General features: G+C 35.5%; 1 protein-coding gene across 1 annotated transcript; it reads right to left on the bottom strand.

The window, feature by feature from the left end:
- Positions 1 to 8,618: 8,618 nt before the first annotated feature.
- Positions 8,619 to 19,440, bottom strand: LOC136032767 (dnaJ homolog subfamily B member 9-like). Its single transcript, XM_065713118.1, has 3 exons — positions 19,151 to 19,440; positions 16,539 to 16,762; positions 8,619 to 10,598 (listed from the first exon to the last, which is right to left on the bottom strand). The coding sequence occupies exons 1-3, from the start codon at positions 19,350 to 19,352 to the stop codon at positions 10,473 to 10,475; spliced, it is 552 nt and encodes a 183-aa protein (XP_065569190.1). The 5' UTR covers positions 19,353 to 19,440; the 3' UTR covers positions 8,619 to 10,472.
- Positions 19,441 to 25,357: the final 5,917 nt, after the last annotated feature.

Here is a 25,357-nt window from a genome sequence, read left to right as displayed (position 1 = left end):
AAATGCATTTCTTAGATAAGGTGAAAATAAAGCCGTGGGTTCTTATTTGCCCTGGGATCATTCTGACTTAGGGTGCAACTGCAAGATGTTTATGTATGAGAGCCACCTCGAAAGAACTCTTAGTAAAGGTGATATTCAAACACCCCCCAAAAAAAGAAATATTATGAGGCTATGTAAATTACCATTATCTGTGCCAGAAAATAATTGAGAAAGATGTTCTTTTTCTCTATATATCCAAAGCGAAGGCAAAAAGAACATCTTTAAGAATGGTATACATATTATCAAAAAGATACCTATAAAGAATTTAGAAACCAGCGTAAGGAATAAATAATTTTGATATGCAGAAAACAAGATTTTTTCACAATGTAATTTTGTAAATTTCAATGAAGTTGATGATAATTTAGGCCACTATGGCATAGAATCTCCAAAACTATGTTCGAACTGTAGACTCAACTTTGAACTAGGGATCTGAAACGGTTGATTTTTTCCATAATGCTGCTGATCCTTTCCTGCAACTCGTCCCTGGGATCCCCTCTCCCAGAAGTCTCAGTATGAGTTTGCCCCTTTGCGATCTTGCCCCCTTCTGGCTTTTCTTCTTCTAAGACCTCGGTGGCTATGTATAACATTCAATAAAAATCGGTTGGCTGAAATCGCCATTGTTTGGCTTTCTTAATTGTTTTTATATTTTCTTTCTTTGTTTTTATCCATTTTGCTTAATGTTAAAATTGACTTCTTCACAAAACGTAGTTATTGCAAAGATTTAACAATTCAAGGTGAAAGAATTTTAGTTGAAAGGGAACTATGGCATGTTTTTGGAATTCAAGAAATCAAATGGCACGTTTATGAAGTCTCGATTTCTTTCTTAATGTATGTTTTGTGAAATAGCAATGTCTGAAGTCTCGACTAATAAATTGATCAAATGCATTTCTTAGATAAGGTGAAAATAAAGCCGTGGGTTCTTATTTGCCCTGGGATCATTCTGACTTAGGGTACAACTGCAAGATGTTTATGTATGAGAGCCACCTCGAAAGAACTCTTAGTAAAGGTGATATTCAAAAAAAAAAGAAATATTATGAGGCTATGTAAATTACCATTATCTGTGCCAGAAAATAATTGAGAAAGATGTTCTTTTTCTCTATATATCCAAAGCGAAGGCAAAAAGAACATCTTTAAGAATGGTATACATATTATCAAAAAGATACCTATAAAGAATTTAGAAACCAGCGTAAGGAATAAATAATTTTGATATGCAGAAAACAAGATTTTTTCACAATGTAATTTTGTAAATTTCAATGAAGTTGATGATAATTTAGGCCACTATGGCATAGAATCTCCAAAACTATGTTCGAACTGTAGACTCAACTTTGAACTAGGGATCTGAAACGGTTGATTTTTTCCATAATCGTTCTGTTTTCTATTTCAAAGTCTGCAATTCTATTTCTAAGCGTTTCCACGTAGTTCTTTTTTCTCTCTCTATAATTTTTGGCGATCTATCCAGCTTTAGTTGTGCTAATGGTACAATTCCTTTGATGTCTGTTGATTTGTGATAGTTTTTGTTTAGTGTCTTCCAGTTTTCTTTTTCGGTCATTTCTTGACATAGTATTTCTTTTTTCTTCTTCAAAGCACGAAATTTTTTGGCCGACTTTGTTCACATTAGCTTTTCTTCTTTTTTCAAAATGATTTGGCTGCTTCTTCGGTCTTTCAAAGACGTTAAATAGAGTAAGTGTTCAGGAACTTCTTCTGGCATTTTCCATTCATCATCTGAGTCTTCAAGGTCAGAAAACTCACAACCGTGTCTTCTTACTTCAACTTCACATGCTGCGTCTATATTAAAATCATATTCAAACTCTAGATTTAACAGCTTATTTGACGCTCGTGTATTATAAGGTTTGCTGATAGTTTCAAAAAGCTGAAGCGTGCTAGCCATTTCAAAGTATAATGCTTCACAAATGAAAAGTTGTTTATATCAGTAAAGCCATTTTATAACCGATGCTAATAACAAATGGATTGCTTTGCATTGATTTTCAAGCCACCCTCCCCTACTTTTCAACGTTCCACCAATTACTTCGCAATAACTAAAAACGTAATAGTACTGACTCTGGCTGTAGAACCGTCTGACAGTTTAACTAACCATGTCATTGCGTCACGTGGGGACTTCTACGGTTGTACAACTCAAGCCTAGTCTGATTGCATTTTCTTTGTGAGTCTTTCACCTAATTTTTAATTTTCACCTGTCTATGTTTTTACTAAGGAAGTTTTAACTAAGTAATGCTTATGTTAATTTTGTAGCTTACTTTGAAATACAATCAATCTGTTAAAGATAAACCTGAACTTCAAATGTATCAAATGTCTAACTAATGCTCTCAGAGTAGAAGCGGAACAATCACTCAGATACAAAATAACTAGATAGGCCAAGTAAAAAAAGGGATAGAAATAGTATTGTAGTGTACAGCTATGGTGTCATTTTTGGACTTCAATTATTACTTGATAATTAGATGACATTTTGGTTTTATTTAACTCTGCAATAATAGAGACGTAATCAACTATCCTTGCTGTTGGAAACGATATGAAGGCTAGTGTTTGAGCAAAATTTTTACAATTTTCGCGATTTGTTGATTAAGAATTAATTTTGGGTGAATTTTGTGTTTTGTATTCTTGTATTGTGTTTTATACTTATTTTGAATCTTCTCTTATTTTTCTGGTCCTTCTAAATTTCCTGCAGAAATAGCATGTTTCTGCAAATTGTCAGTTAAACATTTTTAACTAACAATTCTGTATGTGCAAAATAACAAAGAAATACCAATAACGATCTAGATGGCGGGAACAGGCCTATACACGCTGCATTTAAACCATGAAGTATTTTCTATTAATTTTCTCGAAATATAGGGATTTTACAACTAGATAGTATAATAACGGCCTATATTTTCTATACAATTAACCTGATTTTCAAATTTGTAAATTGAAAAGTGGAAAGAATATTTTTGTTTTTGGTTATTTTTTTGAATACTTGCTTTTTGGATTTTACTTGTTTCGAATACAACCTATAGGATCATAACCTCCAGGCTGAGAAATGATGTTCTAAAGTAACGCTAGAGCCCTATTTATTTAGTGTATTAGCTCGGTTTACTATACCGAATAAGGCGGGGCTTAAGGCACTCTTGTGCTACTTTTAATCAGGCTCTTGTTTTTCAGAATGATGATTTGTTTGGTGATGATTTTGGAGCCTCTTTCTTCAGAGCCAAAAGCCATTCTAGCTCTTGTAAAACAGTGACGAAAAAAGCGGGGAATGTTGTGCAAACGTACACAACGTTCTCGTAATCTGCAAAGAATAATGCATTGAGAGTCTGCATTGTTATCAACAGTTTCGCTGTGGCAATTCAAAAGGCTTTATTATACGCGTTTGAACTGGAAATTCATAGGAGAGCGGAATAATTGAGAAATTTATTGTTGTTTTTTTTTATTTTTTTTTATTAGTGACCAGTTTTGGTTTTATTTTAAATGACGTGTAGTTTTGGACTTCAGGTATACCGTGTAAAACAAGTTTGATGTCAAAATTTTTGATTTTCAGTTTTTTTCTTCTTTTTTTCTTTTTTTTCTTTTTTTTTACTGACAAAGAAATAGTAAGAAAATAAAATTGTAAGGAAGAAAAAGAAAATTGAAAATTTTTCACCGAGCTAGAATCTAAATTGCTTCTGAACTTTTTATTTCATTTAGACATTTACAATGGAAGTGTTTCATTGCAATCAGTAGAAGGATAATAGCAATTGTTGCAATCATTTTTGGTAACAATCGCTCGTATGAGGTGTGCATGCAGCAGTCAGGTACACAGAACAGCCATATATTATCTGAATAACAATCTGCTAATGACAACTTTTCAACACAAAGGAGATTTGAAATTAGGATAATTCATCGCTATACTTGCGAACATGGGACAGAAAAGAAGAGCAGGGGTGCCTCTACAAACTTATTTTTATATATATAGATTAGCATAAAAATTCGATTCTTTCGATGTATCTATTGATATCAACAGTCTGTATTTTAGAGTTTTGTTTACTATTGAGCCGGTTCGCTCAATTTAATTTAATAGTTTCATTTAAAATGAGGAATTAATATTCTATTATTAATACTTTCCCAGCCTAAACAGGACAGGAGCTTCCTCATTCCTCGTGAGCCCAACTCCCTGTTTATGTGCCTGCGTGAGTATATAAATTGTATATCACCTAATTTTATGCTTTCTGCCCCTGGGATATGAGTTTCTGAAGCTCCTAATAAGTCCAGTTAGAGTCGTCTGAATTCGTCAGTCAAAATGTCGATACAATAGTCGTTTTTAATGTCGTAACATCCCAATTTCCAATTTTCATGTTCTTTAAATCTCTGAAATAATTTTTGCTTCAGAAAAAGCAATGATCCCAGATACCAGTGCAGGACAGGGATCAACATTTCTTCTTAATTCTAAACCGAAGCACTTAAGCCAGCTCAGAACCTGGTCTCTGGGACCTGTAGCATCAATGGAGGCTTTGTGCAATCCTAGGCCCTTTATGGTCACAACATGGTTTTCAGCACTTGGCAATGCTCTTCTGTCAAGAAGAGTCAAAATCCTGCACAGACAGTCCCAAGCCTAATACCTCCGACTCATTATATATTCATGTCACAAATAATATGCTACTATGGGGAGGCAACCCATAGTAAATAAATTAGCTAGGATGAAGTTTTTCCGCCCTAAAATGCCCGTCAAAACAGACCAAGACCAGAAGAATTATCCATTAGTCAGAATCCCATGCAAATACTGTGTCGTTTACTAGGTTATAATTCCCTAGAGGGATGCCACTCCTCAAGCGGGAATAGGGTTAACGCAAGGTCCTTGTGTCCTGATTGTGTCTTGTGTCCCACCTGTGAATATATATACATATATATATATATATATATATATATATATATATATATATATATATATATATATATATATATATATATATATATATATATATATATATATACGAAAACAAACTTCCCTAAGTTAGAGAAGAGAAAATACCTCATTTTGTGAAAACAAAATTTATCGCAGAGTTAGATAGAACCAAAATGGCATCTAATTATCAAGTAAAAATTTAAGTCCAAAGATAACACCATTTTGTACACTATAATACTATTTCTATCCATTTTTTTTTTTACTTGGCCTATCTAATTATTTGTTTTGTTGAAGGCCATCGGGAACAAGCCTCCTCAGCACTGTCATCTCCCCAAGCTTAGCATGACAAGGATTTTGAAGCTATAGAAGCTTTTGAAGTTTCTTTTCATTTAACTCTATGAGTACTAAAGGCATTAAAATTACAATCATAGGGTCCAGTAGGAAACTCCGGATTTTGTTTTAATTGGAACATTTCTCTATGAGTAAGTTGAAATATTTAAATATAGCTACCCATCATCATGAAGCTTGACCTTACAGCAAACAATCAACACAAAAAAATAGATTTAACAGAATATCATAAACAACCTTTTCTGCATTAAAATGCAGCTATAAGAACCTAAGAACATATCTGGAACAATTCCCTTGTAATGCCTCTAAAACATTGGTTGATCAAATTATAGAATTAATTGAATATCTACCCATTATATCACAGTAACAACAATTTTTTCACAATTGCAAAATCCCGCTTTTGTCCTTGTTTGAAAATTTTCTCCTACATCTACGACTAATTTCCGTTCTTAATGATGAATGGGGAAAACAATGATTAACTGTAAACACACAAATGGCGATCTATGAGCCCTAGTTCCATAAGGGACAAGCCCCATCTGTAACCTTAGTTGCCCTTTATAGAGACTATTTATTTAATATAAAACAGCTGATAGCTTATTAGGATATAAATGACGTAAACTAATTCCCATTACTAGGTTAAAAAGCATAAGTTACAAAAAAATCATCAAATTTGAAAAACCCGTGGTTTCCCATCTTTGGATGAACAAAACATCAGCTTGGATGAGCTGAAACAAAACAGCACTTAAAGTCAAATAAGGATCCCAAAAACACGTGTAGCACTTACATACACAAGCCAGCAGGAAAATCAAGGATGTCCCGACAAAATAATAAAAAAAAAATTCTTACACCAGCTTCCACTTCCACTTTAACTGTAAGACACCCCTCCCCCCCTCCTCCCAATACCAAAAAATCTGAATACAGCCTAAGCCGACATCCAAAATTTGTTGATTTGGCTAGTTTGCATTATTTTTGTGCTTCATACAAATCTAGAGTTGTTTTAAACTGCAAAATGAAAAATAAAAACCAAACAATAAAAGCAACAAATTTTGAATATAGCCGAGGGCTATATCAAGGCAGTAGGGAGAGGTTGGGATGCAGTTAAGCAGGAAGGAATAGCGAAAAATCCAATAAATGAAACTTGCCTTGGCAGTAGCAGAATTCCAAAGAAAACCCTTTAACAGCATAGCTTGTGTTTTGACAGCTTTGATTTGAACAAAAATTAGTTTTAAACACAAAATATTTTAAACACACAGTATTTTAAGTATTTAAAAAAAAAATACTAAAAAAGTATTTATAAAAAGGAAGATATTGCCAAGCTACTATGTTAACCCTCTAACTCATACTCCATTCTATACTGTTAACCCATACTCTTGAGTATTTTGAGCAGTCTGAAAGGTAAATCTGGCTCAGAATGAGACTTAGCTGCTGAATTTGGTCCTGGAACGCTAAAGGAACAATTTCTGATCGAGTCCCTACTCTTTTGCAGATTCATTAAAAAAAGATGAAGCTTTTCTGTATTGTGTCACCAAGTGCTGTTTACTCTTTGATTCCGAAATTAAAGAAAAAAATATTCCTCTAGTGTTTATTCTATTTCAGCAAGGCACCTGTAACTCGCAGGTCCTTCAATCTAACAACATTTAGTACTACTGTTGCAGATGATCCTGGTTCGTCGTATAGTTCATAGGAGCATCGCCAAAATTATCACAAGCAGGCTACTCTAACACTGCAAATGTGGAATAGAGGTACAAGCTTTGATCAGGCATGAAATGCACTTTAGGAACAGTTTACGAATTTGTTTTAAAAATTCAATAATTGTTCATCAAGGGGTTCCATTTTGTGGCTACTCTGTTGACTTTTCTATAGCGTAACATAAGCTTACGTATCGTAAAATTCTACGGGGAGTCAGTTCTACTTCGAACAACCTGCGTTAATGAAAAAATTTGCTTTGCAAGATTCCATAGCGCAATGTGAAATCTTTAGTTATAATATTACGAAAGGTTTTACAATGTAGTGTGAAAGCACTGTAAGCAGTAGCGATGACCATTGCTCAGCCTTTAACTTACCTTATAAATCCTTCATTAGATAATAACAGTTCAAATAGGGATAAATGCTTTTATTCGACAGAGAAAAACATTGACAAAAACTCTGAATATTTTGATCACATTATATCTGCTGATGACGGTCATTGTACATGTCAACGAAATAATCAGTTTGTTTTAAACTGTTTAATAAAAGGATATATCCTTATTTGAACTGTCATTTGTATGTCACGGAAAGGCAGTGTGGTGTTCGAAAACACCTACGTCGTAAAACATTAAGTTTTGATAGTGTGAAAGGTTTTAGGATGTAGTGTTAAAGCCTTGCAACCTGTTCCCGCATTCCTCAGTTATGCTTTCTAGAGAGATTTTAAGGATCCCTGCCAGGAACTTAGGAGAAAGGGTGATTTACTATGTGGTAACACAAATCAGACTGCATTTTTCTCTATTCCTTCAGAAAAGTTTTTTTTTTCAAAAAACATAAAACTAAATATTTCCGTTAAGATTCAAATTCTGTCGCCTATATGAATTTTGTCTACAGTTCGTTATAATTTGTGATGAACTAGAAAAATACAAAAGAATTTATAAACAAGAAAGAGATGCAGCGGTTGATATAAGTCAGACGTCTCAAGAACATCCGAGGAAGTACTTGACGAAATCTTTTTGACAAGTTAGAATTATTGACGAATTCGTTGTATACAAATACGCCGTAAGTACGCAAAAATTTTCCAACTTCTATTTTTTTCTTTAGGAAAATCAAAAACAGTAAAACTATCACCCTTAAGAAACGAGGTAAAAAGAGAATCAATTACATAGCTGAACTATTAAACACTGATTTCAAAAATGCAACAGAAAAACCAACTGATTTACTTCCACAAATTTTTGATTTTGGCAGGCATAAGAAAGAGAAAAAAAATCCAAGGAACTGCGATGTCTATTCACAGACTATAGCAGGATAAAGAACAACAATAATTTATTCTTAAAGTTTACTCTAGAATTAACTATTAAAATATTTGCATTATATGTCTTGAACTGTGGTCTATGTTCAAACGCTATAAACAAATCCTGTTGACTGTCATCAAGACCGCATCCAGAGGGGGGGGGAGGTTTACTCCCTCCCCATACACAAATTTTCATCAGACTCTTAAAAACGTAAAAAAAAATGCTTTATAAAATCTTTTTTTGCATTTTTTACCCCCCCACTCCCTCCCCGAATAAACATCCTGGATGCGCCCTTGACTGTCTAGAGTCTATAGAAGGACTTTGGATCATGGTTTACCTCTACCTAATTCATTTTATGTAAAATACTTAAATATACATTGATATACCGGAAGCATACAAAAATATATTTCGAAAAAGAATAATATTAAACAAAACCAAGAATAGCACAATCGTAAACCTTCAGAAACCTGGCAAAAGCAAAAATGAACTACAAATTTCAATTCTCAATTGCAAAGCTAAACTATTTAATACTGATTACCTTTAATGAAACAAAACACTAACTGATTTACCATCAAACTATTCATGTTGTCGGACTTAAAAACCCAGGCATTAGTATAATTTTTGCAGATGAAAAGTGGAATATTTATACTACACGTTATATAAATATATATATATATATATATATATATATATATATATATATATATATATATATATATATATATATATATATATATATATATATATATATATATATATATATATATACATATATACACACATATATATATATATATATACATATATATACTCTGTGTACTCTTTATCTTAATGTGAGACGAATATGGCTCCAAGCAAATATATGTAGGGGGCCAAAAAGGGTGTTTTGTACCCACCTCTTCGTAATACCGAAAGTACAAATACTGAAGGAAAAAATCTACGAATACATTGAGACAAAAGGTTCCTTGTAAATACTTAAGGAAGCCTCACAGTGAAAGGCTTGCCCAAAATGCGGCCTTTAGCCTTAACCCTTTTCATCCGCTGACCCCTGTACTTAGCACTAAGTTTTGGTCTTCAGTAATTAATGTTACATCTAAATTTAATTCCTTTTTCTCGTGGTACTCCGCTTATTTTTTAAACTAATTAAGTAAAGAAATAAATCATTACTAGATATGAACAGGAGGGTACAACTGGAAAAAGGATTGTTCCAACGAAAACGATTAACTTCTCTTAATGCTTATGCTTGTATCAATTGAAATTGTAGACTTCCTAGCTAAATTTTAAATATTACAAAAAACCTTACAACTACTGGAACATTGCTAGGTTTTGCCTTTCTTCCATTAGGAAGAAATGGACTTTCTTCCTATTAACTCAGCTAATTAAGAATAAAGCAGTCACATAAAAAAAGATTATCCTTGATCATAATGAATTATTCTGGTCAAATTTTGCTGTGAGACTTCTTTTTCTTCTTTGTGGTGTTTTGGCAATTTGCTTTAACAGTTAAAATGTCTATAAAGGTAAGCTTTTACAAAAACAAAAAATAACTAGCACTTGAGTTTGCAAAAATATCACAGACTAAATTAGTTACAAACTTCGCCTTACACAACCCAAAAAACACCAGACCTTATAATTCGACTGCAGCAATTAAAAAGACGTTATCCTTCACTTTCCTTGAATTATGATTTACATCACACACTATTAACCTCGGTCAACTTAACCGTTTGGTGCAGTCGATTTTCCCCAAAACACCCCTTTCACCAAATCCTGCACAATGCGTAGGATACAAAATTTTCAGATACGGGAAGGGAGCGAGGATCCTTCAGAAAAAAACTAGGAGGCGAGCATTTATAATAGTCTTCCATTGCTTATTAGTCTTATTATAACAATTATTTCAATTTTCTTTTCCTTGCTTACAATTTTGTTTTCTTACTATCTCTTTGTCAGTAATAATAATAATAATAATAATAATAATGAAAAAAAAACTGAAAATCAGAAATTTTGACATCAAACTTGTTTTACACGGTATACCTGCAGTCCAAAACTACACGTCATTAAAAAAAAAAAACAACAACCAAAACGGGTGTCGCCAGTAAAAGAAAAAAACACAAAAATGTATTTTTCAGTTATTCCGCTCTCCTATGAATTTCCAGTTCAAACGCGTATAATAAAGCCGTTTGAATTGCCACAGCGAAACTGTTGATAACAATACGGACTGTCAATGCATTATTCTTTGCAGATTACGAGCACGTTGTGTACGTTTGCACAACATTCCCCACTTTTTTCGTCACTGTTTTACAAGAGCTTGAATGGCTTTTGGCTGTGAAGAAAGATGCTCCAAAATCATCGCCAAACAAATCATCATTCTGAAAAAAAAAGAATAAAATTAGAAGTAGCACAAGAAGGGAGGACCAGAGTGCCTTAAGCCCCGCCTTATCCAGTATAGTAAACCAAGCTAATAAACTATTAAACTATTAGCTAAAAAACAAATAACAAAAAAAAAAGATTTTCCGCGTTTTCAATTTATAAATTTTAAAATCAGGTTAGTTGTATGGAAAATATAGGACGTTATCATACTATCTAGTTATAAAAATACCTATATTTCGAAAAAAAAATTAATTGAAAAACACAAACGTGATTTAAACGCAGCGTATATAGGCCTGTTCTCGCCATCTAGATCGTTATTGTTTTTTTTTTTTGTTATTTTGCACATACAGAATTGTTAATTAAAAATGTTTAACTGACAATTCGCAGAAAGATGTTATTTCAGCAGGAAATTTAAAAGGACCGGCAAAAATAAGTGAAGATTCAAAATAGGTAAAAAACACAATACAAGAATACAAAACAAAAAATTCAACTAAAATTAATTCTTAATCAACAAATCACAAAAATTGTAAAATTTTTGCTAAAACACAAGCCTTCATATCGTTTCCAACAGCACGGACAGTTGATGCATTACGTCTCTATTATTGCAGAGTTAAATAGAACCAAAATTTTATCTAATTATCAAGTAATAATTTAAGTCCAAAAATGACACCATTATAACACCATTATTACTATTTCTATCACTTTTTTTTAACTTGGCGTATCTAGTTATTTTGTATCACTACCATCAATACCTTTATATTAATGGTATTGATTGTAGCGTCAATGTTACACAAAAGTCAGTTAGATAGAAAGCTTTACATGATAGCCGTTAATATCTTGGCTATAGTGGTTCATAGATTGTTATGCTACATGACGTAGCTTTCCAGGAAAGTTGAATTAGTTAAAAAATAATTTTCAGGGTTGTTACCAAGTTGTTTAAGCATATTTTCAAATATCCCTGATAAGAAAAAAACTAATGCCGAAACAATTCTTTTTTCAAATATTTCCGTAAGTTAGAGAAGAGAAAATACCTCATTTTGTGAAAACAAACTTTATCGCAGAGTTAAATAGAACCAAAATGGCATCTAATTATCAAGTAATAATTTAAGTCCAAAGATAACACCATAGCTGTACTCTATAATGCTATTTCTATCCATTTTTTTTTTTTTTTACTTGGCCTATCTAATTATTTGTTTTGTTGAAGGTCATCGGGAACAAGCCTCCTCAGCACTGTCATCTCTCCAAGTTTAGCATGACAAGGTTTTTGAAGCTGTATCGGTCTTCCAAAGGATGTTACAGGTGCATAAGTTACAAGGCCCATTTGCCCCCCACAATTTAATGATAATATATTGATATTAATGGTAGGGATTGTAGCCTCAATGTTATGCTAAAGTCAGTTAGATAGAAAACTTTACATGATGGCCGGGCATATCTTGGCTGTAGTGGTTCATAAAGTGTTGCGCTACATGAGGTAACTTTTCAGGAAAGTTGAATAAGTTCAAAAATAATTTTCAGGGTTGTTATCGAGTTGTTTAAGCATATTTTCAAATATCCCTGACATAAAAAAAAAACTGAGAAAAAAAACTAATACCAAAACCTCTCTTTTTTCAAATATTCCCGCAAGTTAGAGAAGAGAAAATACCGCATTTTGTAAAAAGTAAAACAACAACACACATATCAAAGAATCTTGATAACCATTTTTCATGACCAATGTTAGATTGCACCTTTGGAGCAATTCCGGCAAAGTGCCAGTTTTTTATACTTCTCCCTTCTTTCTTAAAGACCAACAGAGGGAGTGAGCTACTAGTCAAGAGTTTTTCCTTCTCTTTTGCAGAACCAGCAAAAACAAAGAGCCGGTAGTCATCGATTTCTCCTCCCCTTTTCCAAAACCAAGAGAGGTACAGAGCAGTTAACCCTTTCTCACTTTGTTTTGTAAAACCAACAAAGTCAAAGAGCTGGTAGTCACAGGTTTACCCTTACCTTTCTTTTTACAGAACCAATTGAGGGAAAGAGGTAATCAGTGCCAAGTAGTCAATGGAGGGGGACTGTTTGTCATTTTCCTTTTTAGTATGATTATTTGTATTTGTTTCTCCTTTTTGACTTTTTTGTTTGTTTTCTCCCTGCATTCCCGGCCGTAGAGCCTTGCGGGTGGTAAATGATTATGTAAATGCTTTTGTTATTTACTATTTTTTTTTTATCCATATGAATGAACATCTATCTATCCAGATCGCCAGTGACAAGAATCAAATTTCAAAACAAGATAAAACACATATTGGCCAAACTTGGAGCCAATAAGGTATATCTTAGGGCAACTTAAGTGGAAACATGATATTGACAATCAGTAGGACCTAGGATCAGAGGAAATCTTATAAATAGTTTTAAAGCAGCAGTTCATAATCAAAATAAAACGATGAAAAAGAGGATTCACTTTGAAGGGAGACAGTGGCTTCAAATTGGCAAAGTAGACCTATCCCCACTAATTTACGTAAGGTGTGTAAGACATGTAACTTCGTTTCTGATTGCTGGATTATTTTTAGGTGACCAATCAAACACTATTCCACATTCTTCTGTTTAGTAGTTTACATTACAGAATGGCAATTTAAACCACTATGATGAGATGCTGTTCTTGATATATTCTAGCATATTGCCTCAATAAAAATATTCTAAATGATTAGACTAACTGACAATTTCTATCTCCCTTATTTTCAGATGGTTATATACAAAAACAAACACCAAGGCTACTAATGAGGAAAGTAAATTAGTCTTAGATCTGTATAAAAAATATATAAATAAAAATAGAAAAAAATATCAAACAAAACTGGTTTCCACACTGTCATGTAGACGTACATGGTTTAGAACAGTAGGATTAAGCCCCTAAGTTCGTGAATTTTTTGATTGACTCACTAATGAGATAGCTAAGAAATAAACACACCTTTAGAATCAAAGTTTCATCTTGAATCCAAATATAACATTCCTTTGTGTCAGAAATAAACTTTACCAGCAACTATTGAATTTATACAATAAGTTTTTATTTTTTTGGACCAACTATTAATTGAATTTGAAGAAAATAAAGATGTGTGGAGAATCCAGTGCATACATACAGTTCAGGATATATATTTACACATTAGGTAGGGGGTGGGGGATAAAATTCATTCCCGACGTAAATAAACGTTATATTGGGATTCAGGATGAAATTCCGATTCTAAAGGTATGTCTGTTTCTTAGCTATCTAATTAGTGAGTTGATAAGAAAATTTCTAATAATTGGGGGTACTATGTTTGCACACAAAACAATCCACAAATATTCCTGGAACTCCCCAGACGGGAGAACTCACAACCAAATCGACCACCTTCTGATAAATAGAAAATGGAAGTCTAGTCTACAAGATGTGAGAGCCTTCAGAGGAGCTGACGTGGCATCCGATCACGCCCTAATGATAGCCAGGATATCTTGAAGTTAAAGGCTACACCGAAGACCAGTCCCAAGGCAAACCCCGCCTTCGACTCCACAAAGCTTACCACTCAGGCAATACGAAATGTGTTTGCCCTTACACTCTCTAACAAGTTCGAAGCCCTCGCCCTAGATAATGACACTGACGCCAGTCTGGAGTCGACCTGGAACACCATCAAGGAGGTTTACAGCCAAACGGCTGCTGCTACGGTTGGGTATGCCAAGAGGCCCAAAGACCAATGGCTATCCGAGAGGACATGGAACCTGATTGGTGACCGACGCAATCTAAAACAGCAGCTTCTAAATGGTGGTGAATACAACGACACAGTCCTAAAGAACCAACTGTACAGAGATCTGGATAAACTAGTCAAAAGAAGGGCAAGGGGGGACAAGCGCAACCTTCTGGAGGAAAAAGCTGCCATGGCGGAGGAAGCGGCAAAACGAGGTGACTCCAGAGCCGTATACAAGATTACTAATGAAATCGTGGGGAAAAGCCGAAACGTAAACGGACCAGTCAAGGATGCAAGTGGCAAAACTGTCACAGACCCATCGGAAATCGCCTAAGTATGGGCCTTGCAGTAAAGGTTCTGAGCAGACCCCGCCCTCTGGATCCGCCTGACATCCCCGTAACCCCCTGTTTGAACCTCCAAATCAGCACCGAAGAACCATATGATGTAGAAATCAGTCAAGCAGCCTGCAAGCTAAAAAATGGTAGAGCTGCAGGTACAGACAGGATATCAGCTGAAGTGATAAAAGCATCACTTAACGTCTGTATGACTGTGTGGCTGACACTCTTTGCTAGCATTTGGAAGTCTGAGAAAGTACCTGATGATTGGACAAAAAGTACGCTCATCAAACTTTTTAAGAAAGGTGACGCGACAAAATGCGACAACTGGAGGGGCATTAGTCTCATTTCGACTCCGGGTAAACTCTTTGCACAGATTATTCTCCAGCGCATTCAGACAGCCCACGATAGTCACTTGCATGACGAACAGCATGGCTTCCGGCCGTCCCGTTCCTGCACTGACCTCATCTATGTGCTATGAATGATGATCGAGGAGTCCAATGAATGGAGACAAAAAATGTACCCGATTTTCGTGGACTTCGAAAAAGCATTCAACTCCATCAACCAAGACTCGCTTTGGAAAATCCTGCGGTACTATGGAATCCCCGAAAAAATAGTGTCCCTAATTGTTGCATTGTATGAAAACACAGAATGCTGTGTTCAGACCCAAGATGAGAACACCAGATATTTCCGTATCAAGTCCGGCGTAAAACAGGGTTGTGTCCTTTCTCTGTTACTCTTTGTCCTCGTTATTGATTACGTACTTCGTGATTGTACAGGATTGGGCATCCAAATTGGAGAAGCCAAAAAGCTAGCCGACCTGGATTTTGCCAACGATATTGCCTTGATGGAGAGGAACAAGGCCAAACTCCAGGATCTTCTTAATACTATCCGTGAAAATGCTAGCCGACTTGGACTCAAGATCAACACAGAGAAGACCAAGAGTATGGCAACAACCGATTCCCCTCAGGACATGAAATGCAGAGATTCAACCATCGAGCAGGTCGTGGAGTTCAGGTACCTCGGCAATACTGTGGAGAACTCAGGATCAAGTGAGCGAGAAGTGCAGCAGAGGAATGGGCAAGCCAGTGGAGCTTTTAACCAACTAAAGCCAGTATGGCGATCGAAAAAGTATTCCCTGAAGCTGAAATTGAGACCATTTAATAGCAACGTCCTTTCTGCACTTCTCTACAGCAGTGGGTGCTGGAGGTTGAATCAGCAACAAGAAAGATGGATCCTAGCCTTCGAAAACAACTGCCTTTGGAGGATCCTGAACATCGACTGGAGGGATTACATCACAAACCAGATAGTCCGCTCTATCTCAGGTCAGCCCAGGGTCACAGACGTCATCCGGCAACGTAGATGGCGTTACCTTGGGCACGTGATCCGTATGAAGGAAGACAGGATCCCTAGGCTGATCCTAGAGTGGCAACCTCAGGGAACTCGCAGGAGAGGTAGACCCAAGAACACGCTGCATCACACCTACCAACGGGATTTGTCGAACATCCACACGACAATCCAGCCTCAGTGGGAAGATGTTTGGGCAGCGGCGCACATGTGGGATGACTGGCGGCTCTTCGTGGATGCCCTGGGTGCCTCTGGCGGCACAGGAGGATCTAAGGTCTAAGGTAAGGTAACAACAATTTTATCACACTTGCAAAATCACGCTTTTGTCCTTGTTTGAAAATTTTCTCCTACATCTACGACTAATTTGCGTTGTTAATGATGAATGGGGAAAACAATGATTAACTGTAAACAAACAAATGGGGATCTATGAGCCCTAGTTCCATAGGGGACAAGCCCCATCTGTAATCTTAGTTGCCCTTTATAGAGACTATCTATTTAATATAAAACAGCTGATAGCTTATTAGGATATAAATGACGTAAACTAATTCCCATTACTAGGTCAAAAAGCATAACTTACAAAAAAATCATCAAAATTGAAAAACCCATGTTTTCCCATCTTTGCACTTGGCCTTTGCATTCTAACATTGCTGTCCCCAAAATCAAAGTTGAAACCAGTTTGAAACTGCTTCATGAATTGGTTCAAATCAAACTGATAAGGACTTCCTTGGGTCTTTGAAAATCCATCAAATCCTTGCATGTCATATTGTTTTCTCTTGTCAGGATCAGATAGGACTTCATAAGCTGAAACAAAACAGCACTTATAGTCAAATAAGGATCCCAAAAACACTTGTAGCACTTACATACACAAGCCAGCAGGAAAATCAAGAAGGATGTCCCAACACAAATATAAAAAAAAAAATTTACACCAGCTTCCACTTCCACATTAACTGTAAGACACTCCCCCTCCCAACACCAAAAAATCTGAATATAGCCTAAGCTGACATCCAAAATTTGTTGATTTGGCTAGTTTGCATTATTTTTGTGCTTCATACAAATCAATAGTTGTTTTAACAATAAAAATGAAAAATAAAAACCAAACAATAAAATCAAAAATTTTGAATATAGCCGAGGGCTATATCAAGGCAGTAGGGAGAGGTTGGGATGCAGTTAATCAAGAAGGGATAGCAAAAAATCCAATAAATGAAACTTGCCTTGGCAGTAGCAGATTTCCAAAGAAAACACTTAAATTCCAAAGAAAACAAAGCAGCATAACTTGTGTTTTGAGCAAAAATTAGTTTTAAACACAAAATATTTTAAACACATAGTATTCTAAGTATTTTAAAAAATACTAAAAAGGGTATTTATAAAAAGGAAGATATTGCCAAGCTACCATGTTAACCCTCTAACCCATACTCCAGGAAGTGCCAAGCTACTGTGTTAACCCTCAAACTCATATTCCATTCCATACTGTTAACCCATACTCCAGGAAGATATAGCCAAGCTACCATGTTAACCCTCCAATTCATACTCCAGGTAGATACTGCCAAGCTACCATGTTAACCCTCTTGTCATTTTTATGTCTTAGAAATTTGTCTACTTGACAGGTTGCCTAGTGAAATTTAGACAAAACAATATTATACCTTAATTTTTAGTTTCAATTTCTTTTTCTCTGGTTTTAGTTTTGAAAATGCAGTTCTTGTTATTTGAGAGTAATTTTAAGCCATATCAGTAGGTTTTTCTCTAAATTGGGAAATGTATTTGCAGATCTTTGAAACATCAAAAACTGGGATTGAGCCAAGTTGTAAAGCTGAAAATACTTTTCTTGTACTTTATTTAAGGAGAATATCTATTTTTTTAAGGTTTCACTTTTATAGAACAAAGTTTTTTAAGGTCATCAAAGGTCAGTGTCCTCCAGAAGGAGTAGCAATAGGTAGGCCTATTTCAAAATTCATTTCCAGAATATACTTTAGTTTGTAGATCCTAGATTCCATCACTTAAAGTTTCATCATCCTAACATAACCACTTTCCAACATAGCAAAAAGTAGCCGAACTAGAATGGTACCCTTTTATCTACAGGAGAAAGCATGGAGATATAATAACAATGAACAAAGTTGTGGATGCAGATATAGAAAATGCCATTTTCTCTCTAGCTGAATCAAGGATCATCAGGGGACATCCAAAGAAGCCACAACAGTTTACCCACACACACCATGAATAATACAACTGCCTAAGGAATCTGCTTGTGGAACTCTGATTTCCACAATCTAATATGTTGCAAATCTATGTTGGCCAGATCATTTGACAGCTTCAATCTACTATGTTGCAAATCAGTGATTGGCCATGCTATGGCCATGCCAACATACTATGTTGGCCAGATCAGTTGACAGCTTCAAGATTAGTGTTGACCATGACTAGAGCAGCAAGTCATAGAAGAAATAGTAGGACAAGTCAGTATCATCCAGCAGGTCTATTAGGTGCAAACACCCAGTTATGGCCCCATACATAAACTGCCACTAGTCATCCTTTACTACCTGGCACTCATCTGATGTTGCTGTTGTACTGTGACATCAACCTCAAACTGTCCAAGTAATGGCTGGTACAGGCCAGTCCTACACCTGGAGTGTGGCACCTACAGAGTGGGTTTGAATTGTAGAGCTTACATCACCTGAGCCATCTACCCTTTTAGCCCTCAAATACACTGGTTGGCAAAACATCTAGTGCTACCAAATGATGAAACCAAGCTGTCCTGTATATATATATGCATAGTAATGATCCACTCAGGAACCATTCCATGAATATTGAGTTGACATTACTTGGAGATATCTAGCCTCAAGGCTCCTTAATCTTAGGTGCTAGGAGATATAATTTAAGGTAAGTAGGCACATTTTCAAGACTTAGAAATCAGAAAAGGGTTAACATGAAAGCTTGACAATACCTTCTCTGAGTATATTTTTGCCCCTGGATGTTTCATTTTCTTAACCTAATCCCTTTCCAAAATAGCAAAAGTAACCAAACTAGAATTTTACCATGAAAAACAGAATCAAAGCCATTTGAGCCTGAACTAGGGCTATATTTAGCCCCATCGTGGGAGGGCAACAAAGGTACAATAGCAACAGCAGAAATTCATACTTTCTTGACTTTTTTTTAAAAAGGCTGTAGAAGTAATAAGGTTTACAAATTAATTTTTACCTTCTGCAACATCCTTAAACTTATCTTCTGCACCTTCTTCTTTGTTTTTATCTGGATGATACTTCATTGCCAGCTTTCTAAAAGCCTTTTTTATATCTCTGTCTGAAGCACTTTTCTGTATGCCCAGGGTTTTGTAGTAATCTTTTGCTATAGCTCCAAGATAAATGGTAAAAAAATACAGTATGAAAAAACTATATCTCATTTTTGCACAAATTTTGGCGTAAATACAAACAAAAGTTCTTGATATCTTTAACTAAAATATAATTCAACTGAGAATTCTCCGAAATTCGACAGATCCGAAATTCGACAGATTTCTATTTTGAAATGATTGCCTAAGCAGACTAGGCGAAATTTGATTGGTCGCAATAATGTTTATAATGCCATCTGTTGATTCCTTAAATCAAAGAGTTCAGAGCTCTCTAGCGTACAGAAGGTAAACAAATGCGTTTCTACCGAAATCATGAGCGGATACAGAATTTATGGGATGTATTCTATACATCCCATATAGGAAGGGAACTAAAGAAAGAATAAAACTAAATAAAGGGAACTAAAGAAAGAATATAGTAAGGGAGCTAAAGCTATGTCAACTAATAGTTCGATTGTTGTGAGAAATTGGTCTCTTAAAGACAAGAGAAAAAGGTGCATAAATGCGTTTCTATCAAGATCATGAGCGGATACAGAATTTATGGGATTTTCTTGGCCGGAGGGGGACACCAATTAAATTCAAGCTCCCAAATTGGTATTTTCAATCTTTGCTACTATAAAATTCCTACTTTTAACCCTCTAGGGAGGACATTTACTCCCCCCCCCCTCCAGATATGTAGATGCCGACAACGTCAAAGAAATCAATAAAGCTTTCCACATAGTTTATACCATAAAATGTGCCACACTCAAAAAAGAATTTTTATTTTTACGACCTCATGGCAAGTTTTTCACATTTTTTTACATTTTTCGTATGTAAGGTTTTTATCACTAACCAAAGATATTCATCTTTTTGACATTACGGTAAGTTTTTGAAATTACTGCAAGTCTTACAATACCTCAAGGGTTTGATTTTATTTTATATTAGCCTTACTTAACTAACCTAGCCTTCAGTTAAGTCAAGAACGTCAAACAAGAGTTGTTTATCAACTTAGTCGACAACTTCATTAACTCTATTGAAGTCATAGAATTCTATTGTAGAGCCGGAAAAACTGCGAAATCAATCACCAGAGAGATAAATTACAAACTGCTTTCGCAGGACAAATTTGACCTGAAAGTTAAAAGGAAGACTAAAAAATATTACATTGAGTTCGGTAGTCAACTAGCACTCTCACATGTATCAAATGTCAAAAAGCAATGGTATTCTCCTTAGAGAACCCAGATGCCAATTATGTATAACTGGTTACAAAACCCTTAGCTTTTCTTTTGTGACCCCCCCCCCCCCCAAGTTATTTCAAAAATCAAAACGGGTCCAGTGGTATGCATTAAGAGAAGTAAATATGTCCATAATGCCAGATGCCAGACAAGTTTCAAAGGGACACAACAAACAAGACAAAACTAAAACTATGTCAACTAATACTTCTATTCTTGTGAGAAATTGGTCTTTTATAGGCAGTTGAAGGTCAAATAGTGACTGCTAGATGACTTAACAGAATAAGCTCCAAGCCGAAAAAGAAAAGCTCAAGTTTGATCATGGATAATTATAGAATGAAGAATAAGATATTGATAAGTTTAAATGGAAGAATTTTAAAATGATTTTTCCTAAATCTACATGATTTTCCTTGTAGTAAGTGATTGAATTAGTGAAAGACTTGGTTTCCACGCTATGTTAGAAAGTCAGTTTCTCACATTTTCATAAATTGATTAGTTCTGTCTTATGTTTGATTTTGTTCAATTACATTATTACTTTATAAACTGGTAATGATGCGCAGAGACTAAATGTTGACAAGATTAGCGACCCAGGCCAATTCTGTCTGAAGAAAATTCATTTTTATCAAACATCCTGGCTATAAATACTAATTTCTACTGCCAATCTCATATTGCTGTTCCCTTTCGTTCTTGATAGATAGGGTTAAAAATAGGAATAGAGATTTAGGGAATGATATAGCCCATAGACAACCCTAACCGTAATAATCTTTGACCACAAATTTTATAAATTTTAAACTTCGGGATAAAACTTTCTGCAATCTTTAAAAACAATAAATTTTGTTTGGCATCAGAAGTTTGCTTTTTAACTTGATAGTTTTGTCTCTTGAATTAATGTCCAATGTTTTTTTAAGCAGCTATGGATTAGCTGTGGAAAGGTGACTTTGCAAGGAAAACTAGGAAAGATAATTGTCATAAATGTTTTTTGTATGATTATGTTTTTTTTCGTGAGTCTTTAGGAATGTTTTTTACTGTTTAGACATTATTACCAAGTATATCTTCGTTTCTTTATTTGAGGTGTCAATAATATTCGGATACTTTTTCTTAAACACCAGCCATGTGGGCACATTTGGGCTTGTAATCCCAATATCTTGAGACTTGAAAGGTTTTTCCTGTATTTTATTTGTATTTCCGTATGCTTTGGCTTTATATATTTAAAGCCATTTTACCCTCTAAACTCTGCCCCCCTCCCAAAAAAAAATCGAAGTCTTGTGTGTGTACTTTTATGATATATTGCTATATATTTTTATATTTTATATTTATATCAATGATATATTGCTATATATCTTTTCGTAAATTATGCGTAAGCTCCTATAAAACAAATTTAACACTGTTTCCTATTAAGAAACCGAACAGGCGATAATGTTGTCGCATTTAGTTGAGTAAAGTAGTAATTATGATTTTTTAGAGAAATATTCTTAAATTGTGCGTCTTAACTGAGTGATAAAAAACACACTACACCCAAATCAGTTGCAAATTATGGTCCTAAGTTACTAGCAAAGATAAAAATAAAATAAAATGAAATATTTTTTAAAAGGAAAAACGAGGCTGAAGTTCTTCACCTTACTTGACTTGAAGCTCCTTTTCGGCAGTGGCAATAGCATAGTTGGAACCATCCGTTAGCACCGTTAGTCATCTCCAGAGTGGCCTATCCTGGGCAGTGATTGGAGCTTCATTGGGTTCAATGCTCCAGAAAATAAGAAGACAACAAATTATTTCCGTACATTATGTGCGGGGTCTATCTCTTGGATGTTTCTGGCCGTTTGCAGTTGGATTAAAGTAGAAAATGAGTTGTGCGGGTGTTTGAGTAAGAAGTTGGAGTATATGGCCATGCCAACGAAACGACAGAGGTTTGGGCTGCTCAGACCAGGGTGATAATTTACAAGAGCGGAGGATCTCCAAGTTCCGTACCCTGTCAAACCATCTAGCCTGTTCTGTTTTGCAGAGGTGTTTTGTCTGGATACCACATACATTTATCATTTACATCTGAATAGTGGGCCAAGTGTCTGGTGCGTACAATGTGACATTGGCTGCTGAAACACTATAGATTCGTGCTTTTGTGAAGCAGCTGATCTGGAGTTTTTGAAGTATTGTTCTCAGAAGACGACCAAAGACGGGATTCGCCTTTGCCACCCTTGCTAACCTCTTTGCATCTGCGTTTCTGTTTAATCAGACAATAGAACCCCGATAAGTGAACCAACTGACTACATCATCATTTTGACTGCACAGTTCTATAGATGTAAGGGGGTTCGATGGGGCCTTGCCTACAGGCATTATTTTAGTCTTAGATCAGTTTATTTTTAGACCAAGATTATCTGCTGCAGGCGGTAGTGTTTCCAGCGCAGTTGTGAGCTCACTGAGACTTTTACATATCAATGTCACATCGTAACGTCTGGAAAAAATCTTCCAGCAAAATCGATCCCGAAAGGGTACACCAGCAATGATTTGTTGAGTACAAGATTCGTGGCGCAGTTGAGCAGTTCGGGCGCATTGGTGGAGCTTTATGAAACACCATTTCTAATTTGAAAACGTGCGAAAACCTGACTATTTATAATGACAGCGCTTTTGGCGCTATTATAGAGCTCCTGGAAGAAATTTTTTTGGGTACAAGAGCGGATTAGAGAATCAGCCACTGTGACTGTCTGTCAATAGTGTAGAATGCTGATCGAAAATCAACAAAGGCCAAGTATGTATTTCTTTATATTCTACATTTTTCTCTAGCAGATGTCTAATTGTATGACTTTGCCCACGATTGAACCACCCTAGCATTAACCAAGCTTCCTATGTGTGATGGAGATGCTAGAGCTAGCTTGTTGCCCGCTTAATGAATGAATGAACTTTATTACCCGTAAAGTATAAAAAAAACACAAAGTACGGAGTATTATAATCGTGCACCGGGAGCAGGGTTATGCAATGGTATTTACTACAATATGGTTTGCTTTCTTTTCCCTGGTAGACTGGTAAAGGTATGCCTGTCTTCCAGTCTAGTGGGATCTTTTCAGAACTCCACATTATACTGAATGGCTTTCGCAGACAAAGGATCATGGATGGACCGCTATTCTTCAACATTTCTTATGCCAGTCTCAATATTCCCGGCACTATGTTATTTCTCAGCTTACGGGTTGGGATTTTTATTTATTCTCCTGTAAATTTGGTCCAATCGGGGGCAGGTGTAGCATTGGCCGCAGGAGCAGTAAGCTGGTTGTCAATTTGGTTGGGTGGCTCTGACATTAGTGATTTCTCGAAGTAGTCTTTCCACAGGTGGAAACACTATGGCTGGTCACAAATATTCCCATGGATGACCTTTTGAAGATGCATTGTAGTCTGGGTATGTTGATCTGAAACCTGACGGAAGATCTTTTAAGTGGTTCTTGCGTCCTTATCCTTGGTTACCTCCCGAAGCCCGTATGCCTTGCTGTAAATATAGGTCTTGTGGTTTTTGTGGAGTATGATGTTACACTCTTTTTTTAATTGTTTTCATGCTGTCATATCCCCACAAAGACAAGTTATTCCTCAGCGTTCAATGAAGGCGAGGGACTCATTGCTGATCCCTTATTTTCCTTATGCTGTTTCAATCCAGCAAAGATAGTTACAGATGCAAGAGCATTCGCTTTGAAAATCAGTCATACAACTTCACTATCGTCGTACTGCTTAAGGACCTTGAATATAGTGAATATTTCAACTTGGTATAATTCAGCCAGAGCAGAGTCTTGCTAGATCTGGTCTGTGTCAATTTTCCAAGATGACTGGCTGTTTTTGTAGTTTTCAGGGATTCTAATTTTGGCTACTGCCAGTCGTGTGTGTGTCAGGTAATGTTGATAATACTAGAATAAGCTTCTGGAGACAGGAAAGTTATAATATATAAATCTTTGCGTGAGCGACAGACTGAGTTGACGAACTAAGTTTGGCAGGTCTAAATTTCCTGACTAACTTTTTCTAATAAGAAAAATGTAGGAAAGAATTGAAATTATGTCCTACTCTAAGGTAAATCTTTTCCTACAGCACCATTTTCCATATTTCTGGAACCAGTGGAGGCCAAATTCAACTAATATTGCCATCTGTCACGTGTTCTACGAGGTACTATCGCACTCCTTGAAGATAAGACATAACTCAAGTGAAATCTATTTCAGGAAATTCCACGGCTATCTACGAGATAGTAATTTTTACTACAATAGCCTTTAAATTGAAAATATATATTCTTTTCATCTCAGTATTACTAATAGAACCTAGTTAAGTGAAATTGCCCTGTGTTGCCTCTCCTCGATGAATTACCATATTTTTCGATAAGAAGGATAAAACCTCAAGTGAATTTTAATTCAAAAAATTTTTCTGCTATCTGGTATAAAAAAAAAACAAGGTAATCTTACTCCATTTACACTAAGACAATGTATGAAGCTACTGGGAAGGTATGGAGTTATTGGCTTACTCATGGGTCAAATAATGTTATTACTAAAGCTTAGATTAATATGGGTCTAGGTTCAGTCCAAATACAAAGAAGTAAGGTATCCCTAGTCAACTTAAATCTGAGCAATGCACAGCTCTTCTGAGCTATGACCCATACAGTAGCTCTACTGAGCTACTGAGAAGATCTGGAAGTATTAACTCCTCTATGAGAAAACCGAATTCTGGTAGTTGCAAGAGGATATTGAGTCAGATATTTTCGTGTTGATATTACAACACATATATTTTCAAATTTCTTTTTAACTATGACCAGGATCAAGGACCTTATAATAGCTTCAGTCTTATTTGTTCTACACTTGGCTCTTATTTATTTTGAGCAAATTTTGATCCTTCCACTTA

The sequence above is a fragment of the Artemia franciscana genome, chromosome 11 (genome assembly GCF_032884065.1).
Source record: "Artemia franciscana chromosome 11, ASM3288406v1, whole genome shotgun sequence".
Classification (NCBI taxonomy): domain Eukaryota; kingdom Metazoa; phylum Arthropoda; class Branchiopoda; order Anostraca; family Artemiidae; genus Artemia; species Artemia franciscana.
The sequence above is the reverse complement of the archived record's forward strand: the minus strand, read 5'-3'. Positions and strand labels throughout refer to the sequence as shown.